General features: G+C 39.9%; 1 protein-coding gene across 5 annotated transcripts in view; it reads right to left on the bottom strand.

Moving 5' to 3' along the window:
• Positions 1–16,027, bottom strand: part of LOC147011788 (guanylyl cyclase C-like) — a 381,297-nt gene that overhangs the window by 295,212 nt on the left and 70,058 nt on the right. For all 5 annotated transcript variants that reach the window (XR_015051559.1, XR_015051560.1, XM_085856338.1 and 2 more), the window contains exon 8: positions 308–446. Coding sequence is in view for 3 of the 5 variants with exons in the window: in XM_085856338.1 (XP_085712464.1) it covers positions 308–446 (139 nt within the window). In the remaining 2 variants the exon portion in view is untranslated. The remainder of the gene's footprint in view (positions 1–307; positions 447–16,027) is intronic.

Raw genomic sequence — 16,027 nt, 5'->3', positions numbered from 1 at the left:
AGCTTTTCCCAGCGATGGTTTTGGGATGTGTTTGACATTGAAAAGGTATGGAATTATTGGCCTCATGGTGGTTACCTTTTGCTTGCGGGCTCGCGGCAGCACTTCCTGACCCCACATCCCAATATACACTTTATAGTGGCCTAAAACGGACATAAAAGTCAACATGTGATAGCTTAAAACCTTGCCCAGATTCTGAAATATACACCCAGAATTCGGGGCCTCTCGATGCTATGGTTATGCATTGAAAGAATAATGTACAAACACACAAACACCTGAAAATATTTATAAGATGAATAAAATTCCAGACCAAGGTAGGAACTGTTCTTCCACAGCATAGTGTCGCTCATTTGGCAATTAATTCTCTTCAATGGCGAATTTCTCTGCACAAAGCTCCCGTACAACAAGGCTGTCTCGTAGAAACCAGCCTGCAGCTTGCTCATTGGCAACTACAGGGATAGGGAAGAAGGATACCGTGGAGCAGCTTAGTTACTATTGAGACCCAAGTTCAACACTCAGAGAGGTGACCATACAGTGCACCTTTCCCATATACTGGATGTAAACATTGTGTAAGAACCGTTTCAAGAGAAATATCCAATTCAATGCATTTGTTGACTTATCAGCAGTAAGCTCCTCTTACAATGATGCTGGTAAAAATGGCAGTATTTACATATATGGTATTGCAGCTGCATCAGTGGGATATAGGTCGGTAAGTGTAGTTGGTGTTGCCTCCTGATAATGACTTTGCAATGCATTTTTTGCACAAGTTGGGTCACAGACATGTCTCGACAGATAAAGTGCATCTTCATTCGTATGCAGCACAATTATGGCTGTGGGTGGCATTATTTGCAAGGAGTGCAGCGATGCTGCAAATGCGGTACATCCTGTAGGTTTATAGTAGGACTTTGTAAGAATAATTTTTTTTTTAAACTGTATACATATCGAGGGTTGTGCAAGAGCTAGTATTGGTAAACACTGAATGGATTAGGACACAACAGGACAAAAGGAACAGTTGAGAGAGTGGGGGGAAACACCAACAGCAGAGTTGAAGGCCAAGATAGAGGCAGACTTGGATAAACAATTGGTGTGGTGAGGAATGGGAGTGGGAGAGGATGCATGAGGTTGACAATAAAGGATACAGAAGAAACTCTGAGGAGGAAAAACTGGAAATTTAGAAGGAGGCGGGATTAGGGTGCGTACCGCCAACAGCTCGCCTACTCTTCAGAGAGGACTCTGTATGACTTTCAAAGTCCTCCCCGTAATGCTAACAGACGGGATACCCGACTTAAAATCCACCCGAGGGGTTCCGCACACATTGCGGACTCTCCCCTGCATGCAAAACCATTCGGACAGTTTTGACTCAGGTTGGGAATCAAACCCAAACTGGACAGCATAAAGGTAACTAGAAGGGCACTCGAGAGCGCATAACTCTGCCACGCAATGCCTGATCCACAAGAACATATCCAGCCCAATATATTTTCAGATATCATGCGATTATATAGTTTTTGACCCCATCCAACAATAGCAAAGAATCACTTTAAAAATTAAATAAGTCTCGTATCTTCACCAAAATCAAAACGAGGCTTCCTTGTCACACACCCAACAGATCCACCAAGTTTTGTCCAAATCCGTCAAAAACTTTTTGAGATATCATGCTTTCTATCATTTTTGGCCCCATCTCTCAATGGTGAAGAATCATTTTTTTAAATTCCAGTAGCAGTATCCGGATCTGAATCTTCACCAAAATCTAATCAGTTCATCCTTATTGCACACCTAATCTTTCCACAAAATTTCATCTGAACCCATCCACAACTTTTTGAGATATTCTGCACACAAACAAACAAGCAGTCATAGACTGGTACTTACGAAATCGTCAACTTGACCTCTGACCTTGTCTAATAAAAGCTGTCTCTCGAGAAGGTAGCGACGCAAACCAGAAGTTTATACGATGAATCTGTACCAAACCATCAAAAATCGTAATGTCGACCGAAGCAAAAATCTGCATTTCTCCACGCAATTATTTTATATTATTTCATCAATCAGAAAACCGTGATATTCGGCCATCCACCAACAATCTTTACATAATCCGACGGCTCAGCGAGTCAGGCATGCGACGATAACCTTTATTGGGATAAAAAAATGACTTTTAAACACCATCTTTATCGAAAACACCGTCAGCGCGCACACGCAAAACCACACGTGAATCAACGACGCGTATGCTTGAGCGTACTGCATCACATGACGACCCGTGACGCACGAGTGAAATATTTTTTATACAATCTTGAAACGTCTCCAAAACATCCGATTTTTACCAGAATTTCAACAACCGAGTTTTAAGCGTCCAAAGCGATCACAAAAACCGAAGACAAAATTAAAATCGAAGTTAAAACGAACTCCAAACATTGAGCGAACAAAAATACACCATTTCTCCACATTAATTTACGAAATTTGCGCACCGCACCACGTGACGACCCGTGACGCGCAAGTGAAATATTTTTATACAATCTTAAAACGTCTCCAAACATCCGATTTGTACCAGAATTTCGACAACCGAGTTTTAAGCGTCCAAAGCGATCGCAAGAACTGAAGGCAAAATTTAAATCGAAGTTAAAACGAACTCGTAACGTCGAGCGAAGCAAAAATACTCCATTTCTCCACATTAATTTATGGAATTATGTTTGACCTCACTGTGACCTTGACTTTTGAACGATTTTGACGAAAATCTAATCAGCTCTAGCCATCACCCTCCTGAATCACGTGGTGTAATTTGACATTGGTAGCTTCTTGCGTTCTCGAGTTATCGTGCCTACAAACAAACACACAAACAAACACACAAACACACAAACAAACACACAAACAAGCAGTCATAGACTGGTACTTACGAAACCGTCAACTTGACCTCTGACCATGTCTTATAAAAGCTGTCTCTAGAGAAGGTAGCGACGTAAACCAGAAGTTTCTACGATGATTCTGCACCAAACCATCATGAATCGAATGTTTGACCTCACTGTGACCTTGACCTTTGACCGATTTTGACCAAAATCTAAACAGCGCTAGCCATCACGCTCCTGAATCACGTGGTCTAATTTGACATTGGTAGCTTCTTCTGTTCTCGAGTTATAACTTTTTTTTGGATGTTTGACCTCACTGTGACCTTGACCTTTGACTGATTTTGACCAAAATCTAATCAGCACTAGCCATCACCCTCCTGAATCACGTGGTGTAATTTGACATTGGAAGCTTCTTCCGTTCTCGAGTTATCGTGCCTACAAACAAACAAACACACAAACAAGCAGTCATAGACTGGTACTTACGAAATCGTCAACTTGACCTCTGACCTTGTCTAATAAAAGCTGTCTCGAGAGAAGGTTGCGACGCAAACCAGAAGTTTCTAGGATGATTCTGTACCAAACCAACAAAAATCGAATGTTTTGGATGTTTGACCTCACTGTGACCTTGACCTTTGACCGATTTTGACCAAAATCTAATCAGTGCAAGCCACCACCCTCCTGAATCACGTGGTGTAATTTGACATTGGTAACTTCTTCCGTTCTCGAGTTATCTGTACCAAACCATCAAAAATCGGATATTTAACCTCACTGTGACCTTGACCTTTGACCGATTTCGACCAAAATCTAATCAGCATGAGCCATCACCCTCCTGAATCACGTGGTCTAATTTGACATTGGTAGCTTCTTCCGTTCTCAAGTTATCTGTACCAAACCATCAAAAATCGGATATTTGACCTCACTGTGACCTTGACCTTTGACCGATTTCGACCAAAATCTAATCAGCACTTGCCATCACCCTTCTGAATCACCTGGTGTAATTTGACATTGGTAGCTTCTTCCGTTCTCGAGTTATCGTGCCTACAAACAAACAAACAAACAAACATACAAACAAACAAACAAACAAACAGAAACGGAAGTCATCAATATACTTACGAAAGCTTTAGATTTCGTAAGCAACAAACACACAAACAAACAAACAAGCAGTCACAGACTGGTACTTACAAAATCGTCAACTTGACCTCTGACCATGTCTAATAAAAGCTGTCTCGAGAGAAGGTAGCGACGCAAACCAGAAGTTTCTACGATGATTCTGTACCAAACAATCAAAAATCGAATGTTTTGGATGTTTGACCTCACTGTGACCTTGACCTTTACCGATTTTGACCAAAATCTAATCAGCGCTAGCCATCACACTCCTGAATCACGTGGTGTAATTTGACATTGGTAGCTTCTTCCGTTCTCGAGTTATCTGTACCAAACCATCAAAAATCGAATATTTGACCTCACTGTGACCTTGATCTTTGACCGATTTTGACCAAAATCTAATCAGCACTAGCCATCACCCTCCTGAATCACCTGGTGTAATTTGACATTGGTAGCTTCTTCCGTTCTCGAGTTATCATGCCTACAAACAAACAAACAAACAAACAAGCAGTCATAGACTGGTACTTACAAAATCGTCAACTTGACCTCTGACCTTGTCGAATAAAAGCTGTCTCGATAGAAGGTAGCCACGCAAACCAGAAGTTTCTACGATGATTCTGTACCAAACCATTAAAAATCGAATGTTTGACCTCACTGTGACCTTGACCTTTGACCGATTTTGACCAAAATCTAATCAGCACTGGCCATCACCCTCCTGAATCACGTGGTGTAATTTGACATTGGTAGCTTCTTCCGTTCTCGAGTTATCGTGCCTACAAACAAACACACAAACAGAGGACGAAAGTCATCAATATACTTACGAAATCTTTATATTTCCTCAGTCACAAACAAGCAGTCATCGACTGGTACTTACGAAATCGTCAACTTGACCTCTGACCTTGTCTAATAAAAGCTGTCTCTCGAGAAGGTAGCGACACAAACCAGAAGTTTCTACGATGATTCTGTACCAAACCATCATAAATCGAATGTTTGACCTCACTGTGACCTTGACCTTTGACCGATTTTGACCAAAATCTAATCAGTGCAAGCCATCACCCTCCTGAATTACGTGGTGTAATTTGACATTGATAGCTTCTTCCGTTCTCGAGTTATCGTGCCGACAAAACAAACACACAAACAAACACACAAACAAACACACAAACAGAGGACGGAAGTCATCAATATACTTAGGAAATCTAAAGATTTCGTAAGTAATAAGCAGTCATAGACTGGTACTTACGAAAGTGTCAACTTGACCTCTGACCTTGTCTAATAAAAGCAGTCTCTGGAGAAGGTAGCGACGCAAACCAGAAGTTTCTATGATGATTCTGCACCAAACCATCAACTTCTTCCGTTCTCGAGTTACCACCGATTAATGTAACGTAAAGGTCACACTCGACGCCCCCCCCCAACTCGAAAGGACGCCGGGGTGAGCGCGATGACGTCAGCGCGCACACGCAAAACCTTTACGTGACAACGACGTGTCTGCCCGAGCGCGCTGCACCACGTGACGAGCCGTGACGCGGCGAGTGAAATATTTTTATACAATCTTAAAACGTCTCCAAAACATCCGACTTTTACCAGAATTTCAACAACCAAGTGTTACACGCCTGAAGCGATCGCAAAAACCGAAGACAAAATTAAAATCGAAGTTAAAACGAACTCGTAACGTTGACCGAAGAAAAAATACTCCATTTCTCCACAGGAATTTACGGAATTATTTAATATTATTTTATAACACTGAAATTTTTAAAACAGCGGTAACTCAACGAATTGACACAAATTCCGCCGAACTTTCCTCAATCTTCCAAACTCAAGCTCCGTCAACAATACCTGTGGTAACTTTTCTCGAGTTATCATGTTTTGGATGTTTGACCTCACTGTGACCTTGACCTTTGACCGATTTTGACCGAAATCTAATCAGCGCTAGCCATCACCGTCCTGAATCACGTGGTGTAATTTGACATTTGACAGTGTAATTTGACTTCTTCCATTCTCGAGTTATCGTGCCTACAAACAAATACACACACAGATGACGGAAGTCATGAATATACTTACGAAATCTTTAGATTTCGTAAGTAACAAACAGACAGACAGAAACACAGAATGACACACACAACCGACCAACATAATTGCCGAAATCTGAAGGATTCCAGCAATTAACAAGAAGAAGACGTCATGCAGAGCACAATACTTGCAAAATTCATAAACCAAATTTGACCTCAAAAATAATCGCTGCTTGAATTAAATGACCAAACATGCAATTCCTCTTCAAATTTCAAGTGAATCAGATGAAAATTGAGAAATCCCACCTAAGTTGTTGACCTTTGGCCTATGTTGACCTTTTGGTCAATGTTGACCTCAAAAATAATTGGCTCATTGAATTCATTGACCTGAAATATAATTCCTCTTCAAATTTCAAGTCAATCAGATGAAAATTGAGGAATTTAGAAATCCCACCTAAGTTATTGAGCTTTGACCTATGTTGACCTTTTGACCTCAAAAACAATAGGCTTTTTCCTTATGCCAAACTCTACCATGTGGTGAAGTTTTGTGAAGATCGGTTGAAAATTGTGACCTGTAAGCGACAAACAGACAGAAAGATGTGAAAACATAACTACCTTCGCCTTTGGTGGTGGAGGTAATTATGCTACGTCTGCACCATTGTATCAAATCTAAACATGGACTATGATCTTGGAATGCACCGCACATTGTTTTGGGCTGAAGAGCAGTGATGTAGGGAAAGTGGAAGTGTAGGGAAAGTGACAAAGGTGACAAAGTGAGCTGCATGCCAGTACCTTGGACCATAATTAGTAGTTATTTATTATCTTCTTGTGTTCTAAGGACCCTTTTGTGTTCTTGCACAATCTAATTTATTATGCTTCTGGGGCTTACCCTCAGCTATGACCTCTCCTGGGCAGACCATTTATCAAAGGTGGGCTCCAAAGCCAGCTACAGACAGGGCATTCTCCATCATACCAAGCCTTCCTCAGCAACGTTTCATGGACTTCAAGACCTTTGTCCATCGATCATTATATTAACCCTGCGACGGTAGATGCTGCCTCCACTTCAGCCAGGCCAAGCTGTTGTGGATTCCAAAGCTATCATAACACTGGGCAACAAAAAAAAGCTTTTAGTCTGATACTTCAGGAAATGCAGGTGTTCATGGCTAAATCTGGGCCACGGATTTCAAATCTGTAGCCAGAATTTAGCCAGCACATCAGGTTTTCAAAATATGTATATGTATCAATGATACCCAGCATGCTATGTTAGATACTTTATTATTGCAGATTGCCACATTGTACATCAAATTTCAGTGCTTAGTAATTACTTTCACATCATATTTAGATAACTACGAGATGACCCGTGAACCCGTTGGGTTCCCGTTGTAACAGCTGTTGATAAAAAATCATTTCAAAAAAAAAGAAAAAAGATAGCTCCGGCGAACTATACCGCTGAGGTTGTTTGCATTGATCAAATACTCCCGAAGAGTACTTGACGAATCGGGAATTGATTTTTGAATATTTTTTTTCGTTGCCTGATTTGAATGAAACTTGATATTGCATGTCAATGTGAAGAAAAAGAAATGGAGAAAAAAAGTCGAAGAAATTATTGTGCGTAATCTTCTAAACACAATTTTATTTATTAATGAACATGGAAGTATTAGATCAAAATGTCGGTTTATTTTATGCTTAAAAATAAATCATTCTTTGTCTCGACTAAATGTTTGAGATTTTTAAATAAATCTTTCAAGAAAGAAAAAAAAAAAAGATAGCTCCAGCGAACTATACCGTTTGCATTGATCAAATACTCCCAAAGAGTACTTGACTGAATCGGGAATTGATTTTTAAAATAATTTTTTCGTTGCCCGATTTGAATGAAACTTTGTACTGAACACAGCAGGTGGATGGTGAGTAAGGTGGGCCGAAAATTTTTGCGCTATCGTGTACCGTTTTGGCTGTATTTCGGGAACATACATACATACAAGAGGCGCCGCGAGGAGGAGTGATGCAAGAGACACATTGGCCATTTTGGAGTTAATGCCATATAGCACTATTTTAACCCTTCCCCTATCATCATCATCATATCATTAAAAATGTCGCTTACATCACTTCCTCACGGGCCTCATATACAAGATGAGAGTTTTAGTAATATAAAGATGATTGATCTCCATTTATAATGTGTAGTATACAAACCAAGAACATAAACAAGTTGCAGAAAAATAAGTTGATAAAATAGAACATGGTAATCTTAGGAAGGGTGTAAACTTGATAGGGAAATCATTGTGAGCGATTCAGAAACAACACTTCGTTTACACTCTTCGTTTCAACAGTCAGCATAGGCACTGGCAGACATGTTCATAAGTGTGCGAGACACTTGCTCTCGCGCTTGTGTGTGGAATTGGTCTCCCGTTGTAGGAACCAACAGTAATCATCCATCATGTGTGGGTTGAACCGGCCTTGATACCTCGTTTCCATGACCGAAATGTCTTGGTGGAACCCTTCACCATTGCTCATCGCAAACCTCACCCAGATTAGGTAGAAAGAAATCAAGATGAGAATGCAAGAAGTGCATTTTAAGAGACATCCTGCAGCCCATTTGCCGATAGGCCTTTAGCATGTTGTCCACTAATTACACATTGTGTTCAGCTCTATGGTTCCCAAGAAAGTTCTGCACAACCAACACAAATGCTTCCCATGCTGCAAACTCGAGTGGGTTCAGTTTATTTTTGAACTCGGGATCATACATCAGTTCTCCGATCTGGGGCCAAACGAAAATGCCTGCTTTGAGTTTAGCATCAATTTAATCTGCGCCAAACCTCTCTCTGAGATATTGGAAGCCATTTCTGTCATGATCCAATGCCTTCATAAGGGTTAGGGTTAGTAAAAAATTATAATGCCGCATGGAAAATTTTACTTAAAAATTCAGAGCTTGGTCAGTTTTCATCCATTTTTAATAATTTAAAGTGCATTCTAAAGCTCTTTTTATGAGAAATAATACTATATGACAGTTTTATTGCTAAAATCGAAACCAAAAAAAACAAAAAATAATAATTTATGATCACTCAAAATCACCCACCAAGGGCAAGCTATTGTAATTGGACCATATGTGCAACTCAAAATCCTGACCAGATTCAACATACTCAATTTAGTCGAGAACATATTCTTCCATATCAGTAGAAAAATCTTTGTTGTCCAGTGAATCATCGGCATATCCCAGAAGGACAGAAGCACAAGGCCGAGCTGTTAGTGTGGCAATATGATGCAGAGAATTGACTGAATGTGTACTTTGGGTTAAGTGACAAACATTGCACAATTGTACAATATGACCAGCTGATCAAAAGTACGTATAGGCCACCCACTTGAAATCCATCTGATATGGCAGCCATTAAAAAAAAAGAAGCTCCTAAGAACAAGGCCACAAGGCCTTCAAGATCATTGGAATCTCCTGTGATGGAGGCATCTATGGGCCTATCATTTTCACATTGCAGACAATTCAGTGTTCTCTTTATCTAATTATATCACCTCCTTTCTGGTTTTGCACCCTCCGCTCCCACCCACACCACCCCCACCCCAGGCTTCTGCAGGGGGTACATGGTCCACCAGCAACCCCCTTCTGAGGAAGCTCCAAAAATCCAGAATCACTGCTCATTCTCACTCATTCGTTCCCTCTTTCTCCCACCTGAGGAATCAAGTTCCGCATTCCCTTCAATGTCATTCTTCCCTCCAGACTCCAGGGTTTCAAGACTGATGTTCATAACCATCTCAGATAATCACCCATCCAAGACCATGATTTTTCCAAATACGACTAACCCTCCCCAATCCCACCTCTTTCCAGCTTTATTGTTTTTATCTTCCTGAGAGTTTGTAGCTGTATCCATCTTGTCACTCCGTGTCCTCTCCCGTCCTCGTTCTTTTCCACATCCCTTATTTCTCCAAGTCTCCCTTTAATTTGTCCCTCAACCCTGTGTGCCCCCCCTCAAAAAAACCCCTCCTCTCTCTTTCTTTTGTTCTGCTACATCCTCATCCATTCCATGTTCCAGCTCCTCCACGAGCCTAGACATTATATGCAAAAGAGTAGCCGAACAGTGCAGTTATACCTCATCAGCTGCGTGATGCTCAGAGTAGCTTGTTTCAACGACGTTACTGGATGGAGTCGATTTTAGGACTGCCCAGGATCATACCCACCAGTGACACAAGTCACGGTGGGACAGATTTTTTTCCTGACAGTCCTTGCTAAACGTCCCCATTAATTTAGTGTTCCTCCATCATGACTAATTCTTTACGAACTATTTGGGCCACTTTAGCAAGGAAAATTGCATCATTGTCAAAATCTTTCTCCAAAGATTTTCTGATCACTTTACCGACGTCATGCTTACTTAAAATGAAGACATGTCGGCCATCGTTAAACTCCTCCAAGTCAGGAAAATGAGCCAAGATGTGTTCCTTGAGTCATGTAGTGTTGACTCTGGGAAACTGCACCACTCACTTGTTCAAGTCATAATGCATACATTTGGGGCTTCATCGGAATATCTTCGGCTCTCTTCAGTGGAGTTTGGTTCACACTATTCCATTGTTTATGGCATCTTTTGTTTGACCTGAATCCCATTTTTCCTACCTTTTCAGATCTTTTGTAAAGTGTCAGACATTTCACATGATACATAGCATGTTTTGCTACCACATCACCTGAGTTAAACTTTGCCAGCAGCAGTCATTCAAGAGAAATGCACTTTTTCTCACATTTGCATCCAGAATAAATGTGCAAGCCCTGTGAAGTTTGCCTGAACTTTCTTCACAGAAAAAAAAAAAACAATGGAGCGTATTCGGTCTTCTTTGGAGACCACGCATACGAAATTTCACAGGTTATTGAGCTCCATCAGCGGATCGTTTCTTTGCTCTCTGTCATTTTAGAATTGCCAAATTTGTCTCGGCAGGATGTTTCAGCTAATCCCACATCTACAGAAAGGCTGGCAACACAAATGTTCATTGGCAGACATTTTCATTTGCAACATGTTCCTGGCAAAATTGTCATATCCAGAACCCAAATCTCTTTGTTTGGAATTTGCTGGACACTGGGGAGTTCCCCAGGTTAACGTCTATATGTGCCAGGTTAATGCGATCTGCAGCTGCCCTTCACCGATGTCAGCAAATATCATTATGCCATCACCATCACCACATGCAACTGCTGTTGTTAATATTAATCCTCTTACTATGCCTGAACTAGAAGGGCACTGTTTGAGGTTGTGACGTCGCCAGATACAGGACAATACAGTCGCCCACTTCATTACATCATTTTCATACTTGTTCCAAATTTGACTTCCATTCCTGAACCCAGATTCAAAACATTAAATAATTCCGGCTGCCAGACCATGCGGCCGATCAGGTTGAAATTTAAAACATATGTTCCCCATGACTAATTTTTTGAACTTTCACGACATAATTTTGAACTTTCACGTCGATTGATGAAGCGATTCAAGAGAAATAATTTTTTAAAGATTTTTCTTCAATCCAATTTGGCTGCCAGACCATGTGACCTATTAATTATTTGTGAACACTCTGGTATCCCAAATGCTTAGTTAACATGTGGGTTAACATTTCCCCTCAATCTGTCAAGTCATTCTGGAGAAGAAGATTTTTAATGGCTTATTCTTCAAAAAATTCTTAGCCGTCAAAAACATGTGACCGATGATGTCATATGTAGAGAACTTTTTTGTTCATCATGGATAGGTGTTCGTACCTGGAAAGTTTTGGCTCGATCTGTTCAGCCATTTTAGAGATGATTTTTGAAGGTTTTTCATGTTTAAAACAATATGGCTGCGGAATCACGTGACCGATGGCATCATCAATTTTTCCCCCATACAATTTAGCCCAAGATGACCCTCAAAAATTCATACTGATTAGATAAAGCTTTTGACGTATGTAATTTTGACATCATAACAAAGCCACCAATGATATGATTTTAAAAATCACTTGTTTTCCATGGTGAGTACTTCACACGTGCCAAGTTTCAATTTTTTCCATGCAGTGGTTTCGGAGATAGAGGTACAAAGATTTTCCTCTTTTCCAACATGGCTGCCACACCACATGACCTATGATGAAAGGCTATGAAAATTGTGTCAAATGGCCAAGCGGTTGGAGAGAAAAGAGAGAAAATTAGCATGGACGTACATAAGTACGGACAGACGGACAACCCGAAAACATAATGCCACCGGCGACTTCATCAGCGGAGGCAGAAAAAGACAAAACATTCAATTATCAAGGCTAATTTTGGAATTTACTTGGGTGCTATAAACGAAATATTGGCCATTTTAAATAAATACAAAGAGTCTACAACCAAATGTTGGTAAATAGATTAACGAGTCTAACAAAACAAAACTTCACGCTTTTAATCTTCAGCTTATACCCTTATGACGTCCGAGGAGAGATTGGTAGCAATCTTGAATATGACGGCCATTTTGATGAAAAGTCAATTTGGCATATATCGAGGAGTAGATTTTATCAGTTGGTCGAATACTTCTATTGTGTCAAGTGTCATACTTTTAAACAAAAGTGTACCCACTATGTTACTCTCATAACAGATGGCTGGGTGGCCTCATTCCACAATTTATCTTCTGGTCTTGCTTCTCTTCTCCTTCTCCACTTTCAGCCTTTGTTCCTCTCCCGCCTTCCAGAATGCATGTGATCTTCAAATAACCCTCTCCTTTTAAACCCACCCAAATCCCAGCTTTACCGCTCACTTTCACTCATTCTAAGCCTAACTCAGTGGTGGAATCACCTCTTAGCAAATTTAATCCCACCCTTCTCTCCAAATCTTCAACATGGTAGAACACAACACCATCTCATCATCCTCCATCACTACCTGTGATATTTTCTACCCTGTTAATGATCCCCACACCAACCCATCTTCCCTTACATGCTCTCCATATATCTATATCTCTATCTCTATCTCTATCTCTATCTCTATCTCTATCTCTATCTCTATCTCTATCTCTATCTCTATCTCTATCTCTATCTCTCTCTCTCTCTCTCTCCATATTTTGTCAAACAACCACATGGTTTTGCCAGGTAGTTTCCCCATCACCCTACAATGGGGTTCTGTCCTTCCACACCCCTTCTATCAACCATCACCTTACTTTTACATGAGCTGAAATTTTATATGATTAAAAAATAATCAAATGTATTTCTCTCACTTTCTTTCTGGAATAAAAAAAAAAACACCCCCATCTTTTATCTGGAAAGGATCAACGTGTCCCAAAATGTAATAGCTTGCAAACAAGGCAATCAACATTGGTTGATCACGACACATAACACACAGGCTTTTATTGAATACTTTACCCATTTGTGTGTACTTCTTCATTGCATGTTCAAGATTTCACCTCAATCATGCTTGCTTCAGCACAAACAACCCCCTATATGTTATGGAAGTCAACACAAACTGTGGAACGCAACCCCACGGAATGTACGAGATGCCCTGGAATGACACACCAGGAAAATGTATACAAGTTGGAGTAAGAAGTTGAAGTTTTTGGTCGAAAGTCTGATCTCACATCATCAGTGGAGAAGTTCAAGGCAAAAATTGAGTCTTACATGCAGTGGAAAATTACTGTTCGTGAAGGATGGATCAAATCGACCATGTTGATTGAGGTGTGCTGAATGAATCCATCCACTGTGTTTTAAATGTTGTGTCGAAAAGGCTCCTACTTGATGACTCAGAATGTTAATGACGATGAAGAAAACAAAATTCAAATCTTCTTCCTCGAGCCGGTGCATTCTGCGAAGATCAATGCACGTAACACATCTTTGGCCGTACAGGCCAAATGAGAAGGACAATAACCCGTCTTTGAAATACACATTATGTTCGAAGAGCCACCAGATTGATTTGATCTGGAAAACTTCCAACTTGCCTGCCCCAGACGTTGATGGCAAACATTCGCGAGATCCATTTTTGACCTCAATGATATTACTGGCACTATGTACACACGGCTGCACACTCGGGACAAAACGTTCCATTATCAGAAAAATAAATCAAAACTTTGTGTGAAAAGTGTTTTGCTGCCATTGGAAGTTTACGTTATGTTGTTGTTGTTTGTTCTTTTAAAGATTTTAAACTGCGGTCGGTACGTGGTTCATTAGTGTAACATTCTCATGCCTCGTGAACCTCAGTCGAGTGTCATTTTGAAATTCGATACAAATTGAAAATCATTTGCAATTATTCACGTGAAGGCAAAATAATTATTTCTACGTTTCTTTCCAATAAATGCATATTAAAATGGAATTGCACTTGCTCATCTATCTGTATTTTATTCATACGTTTTTGCTCAACACCCCAACCACATCAACTCCAAAACTCCCCTCTCCACTCGAAACCATCACAGAACCCCAAAATGTCTGCATATAAAAAGGAGCCGTGTCTGGGTAACACTTTTTCGCACCGAATAAGAATTAAATTTTGAACTTAGCCTTGTCTGGGATTGAAGCACGTCCACAAGCTAACGAGTCAATGACTTTAACTACTTGACCGTGATGACTTTTATGCATTGTCGTTTTTTTAATAATTATAAAGAGACCGTCCTTACGGATGGAAGGAAAAGAAGAGGAGGCAGGGCTTGCAACACTGCTATAAAACACACACACGCATGCACGCACGCACACACTTTGCAAGTCATATTATGCAGTGATAAACCAAGAAATATAAACATATTAAAAATATATGGAAGGAGCATAGAAACAAGAAGAGCGAAGACAACAACTAGAGAGTTCACAGAACACTGTACACCACACATTCTTGAGAAACAAGGACATGGGCAGGGTCTGCAGGGGTCAAAATTTGATTGGTCATGATTATGTAAAATGTGGGAATAATTTGTCCACATGCTGCTAAACGGAAGGGTTTTGAAAGTGCCAAAAGGGCGATGTGTGTTCTGCAGTGTTCCAAGATATAATTCTATTCAAATAGAGTAAAGATTTTAAAGGTTATAGAAAACAGAATTCGGAAGTGTTCCCCCGTTAATGCAACATCTCTTACAACATCTTATTTATCATGTTCAATTAGTTATCGTGAGTGCCAGGCAGTGTTCCACCAAACAGTTATCGGTTGTAGTTAACTCAGGCTTACAAGTTGTTAGAGAACAGTTCAGGAAATATTGTTTAGCATTTGAGAAGAGTTCTGCTATTAACACTTTCTGGAGCATTAATTCTTCCTTCAACTTCTTAGATAGGATTAGATGCCTCAATATCAAGTCAGTTGAAGTTTTTGATTTTTCAACTTTCCATACATGGACTTAGTACTAGTGAGGGATTCACTCTTCAAAGTAATTGACAAGGTTTTTAACTCTTGTAATAAGTTTTTGGTGTGTCAGGTTTGATCGAGCATTCTTTTCTAAAAAGAAATACTCATGTTTTCATTGTTTTGATAAGCAGAAGTTTAAGGATGCTGTTAATTATATATTATTTAATATTGTTGTGTCTTTTTGTCGGATGATGTTTCAACAGGTTTAGGGTATTCCCATGGGTGGGAATTGCAGCCCCCTATTAGCAGACATTTTTTCTTATTTTCTGTGAATTTTCATTTATGCAGAAACTGATTAAGAAGAAAAATTTAGGGTAAGCTAAAATATTATCTCATCCATGTCATTATATAGATGATATTTGTGTGGTTAACTACAATTATATTTTTATAGGCACCTTCACAAGATTGATCCAGATAGCCTAATCGTAAACAGAGTGGTAATGATTGTGCAGTTGCTCCATATCTGGATGTGTTGGTTAGAGTTGGACAGAGTGGTTTTAGTACAAGAGTATATCATAAAGTTGATGATTTCAGTTTTCCTGTAGACTATTACACCTTTCCAGGTGGCATTGTACCGATTAAAATGTGTTATAATGTCATTTCATCTCAGCAACTTGGATTTGCAAGAATTTGTTCTGTAAAGGAGGATTTTGTGGAACGTGCTGAGAAGATTTTTTCCATCATGTTAAACAGATGATATTTGGCTGATTGCTTGATCAGGACTTGTGAGAATGTCTTGAGACTCCACAGTCACCTATTATTGAAGTTTGGTTGATTTTTGTGAAAGCAAGTTCCGATTGCATTAC

The sequence above is a fragment of the Eptatretus burgeri genome, chromosome 15, assembly GCF_056783735.1.
Source record: "Eptatretus burgeri isolate ZD-2024b chromosome 15, Ebu_testis_v1, whole genome shotgun sequence".
In the NCBI taxonomy this organism is placed as follows: Eukaryota; Metazoa; Chordata; class Myxini; order Myxiniformes; family Myxinidae; genus Eptatretus; species Eptatretus burgeri.
Note: the sequence above shows the minus strand (reverse complement) of the source record. Positions and strands in the feature narration are given on the sequence as shown.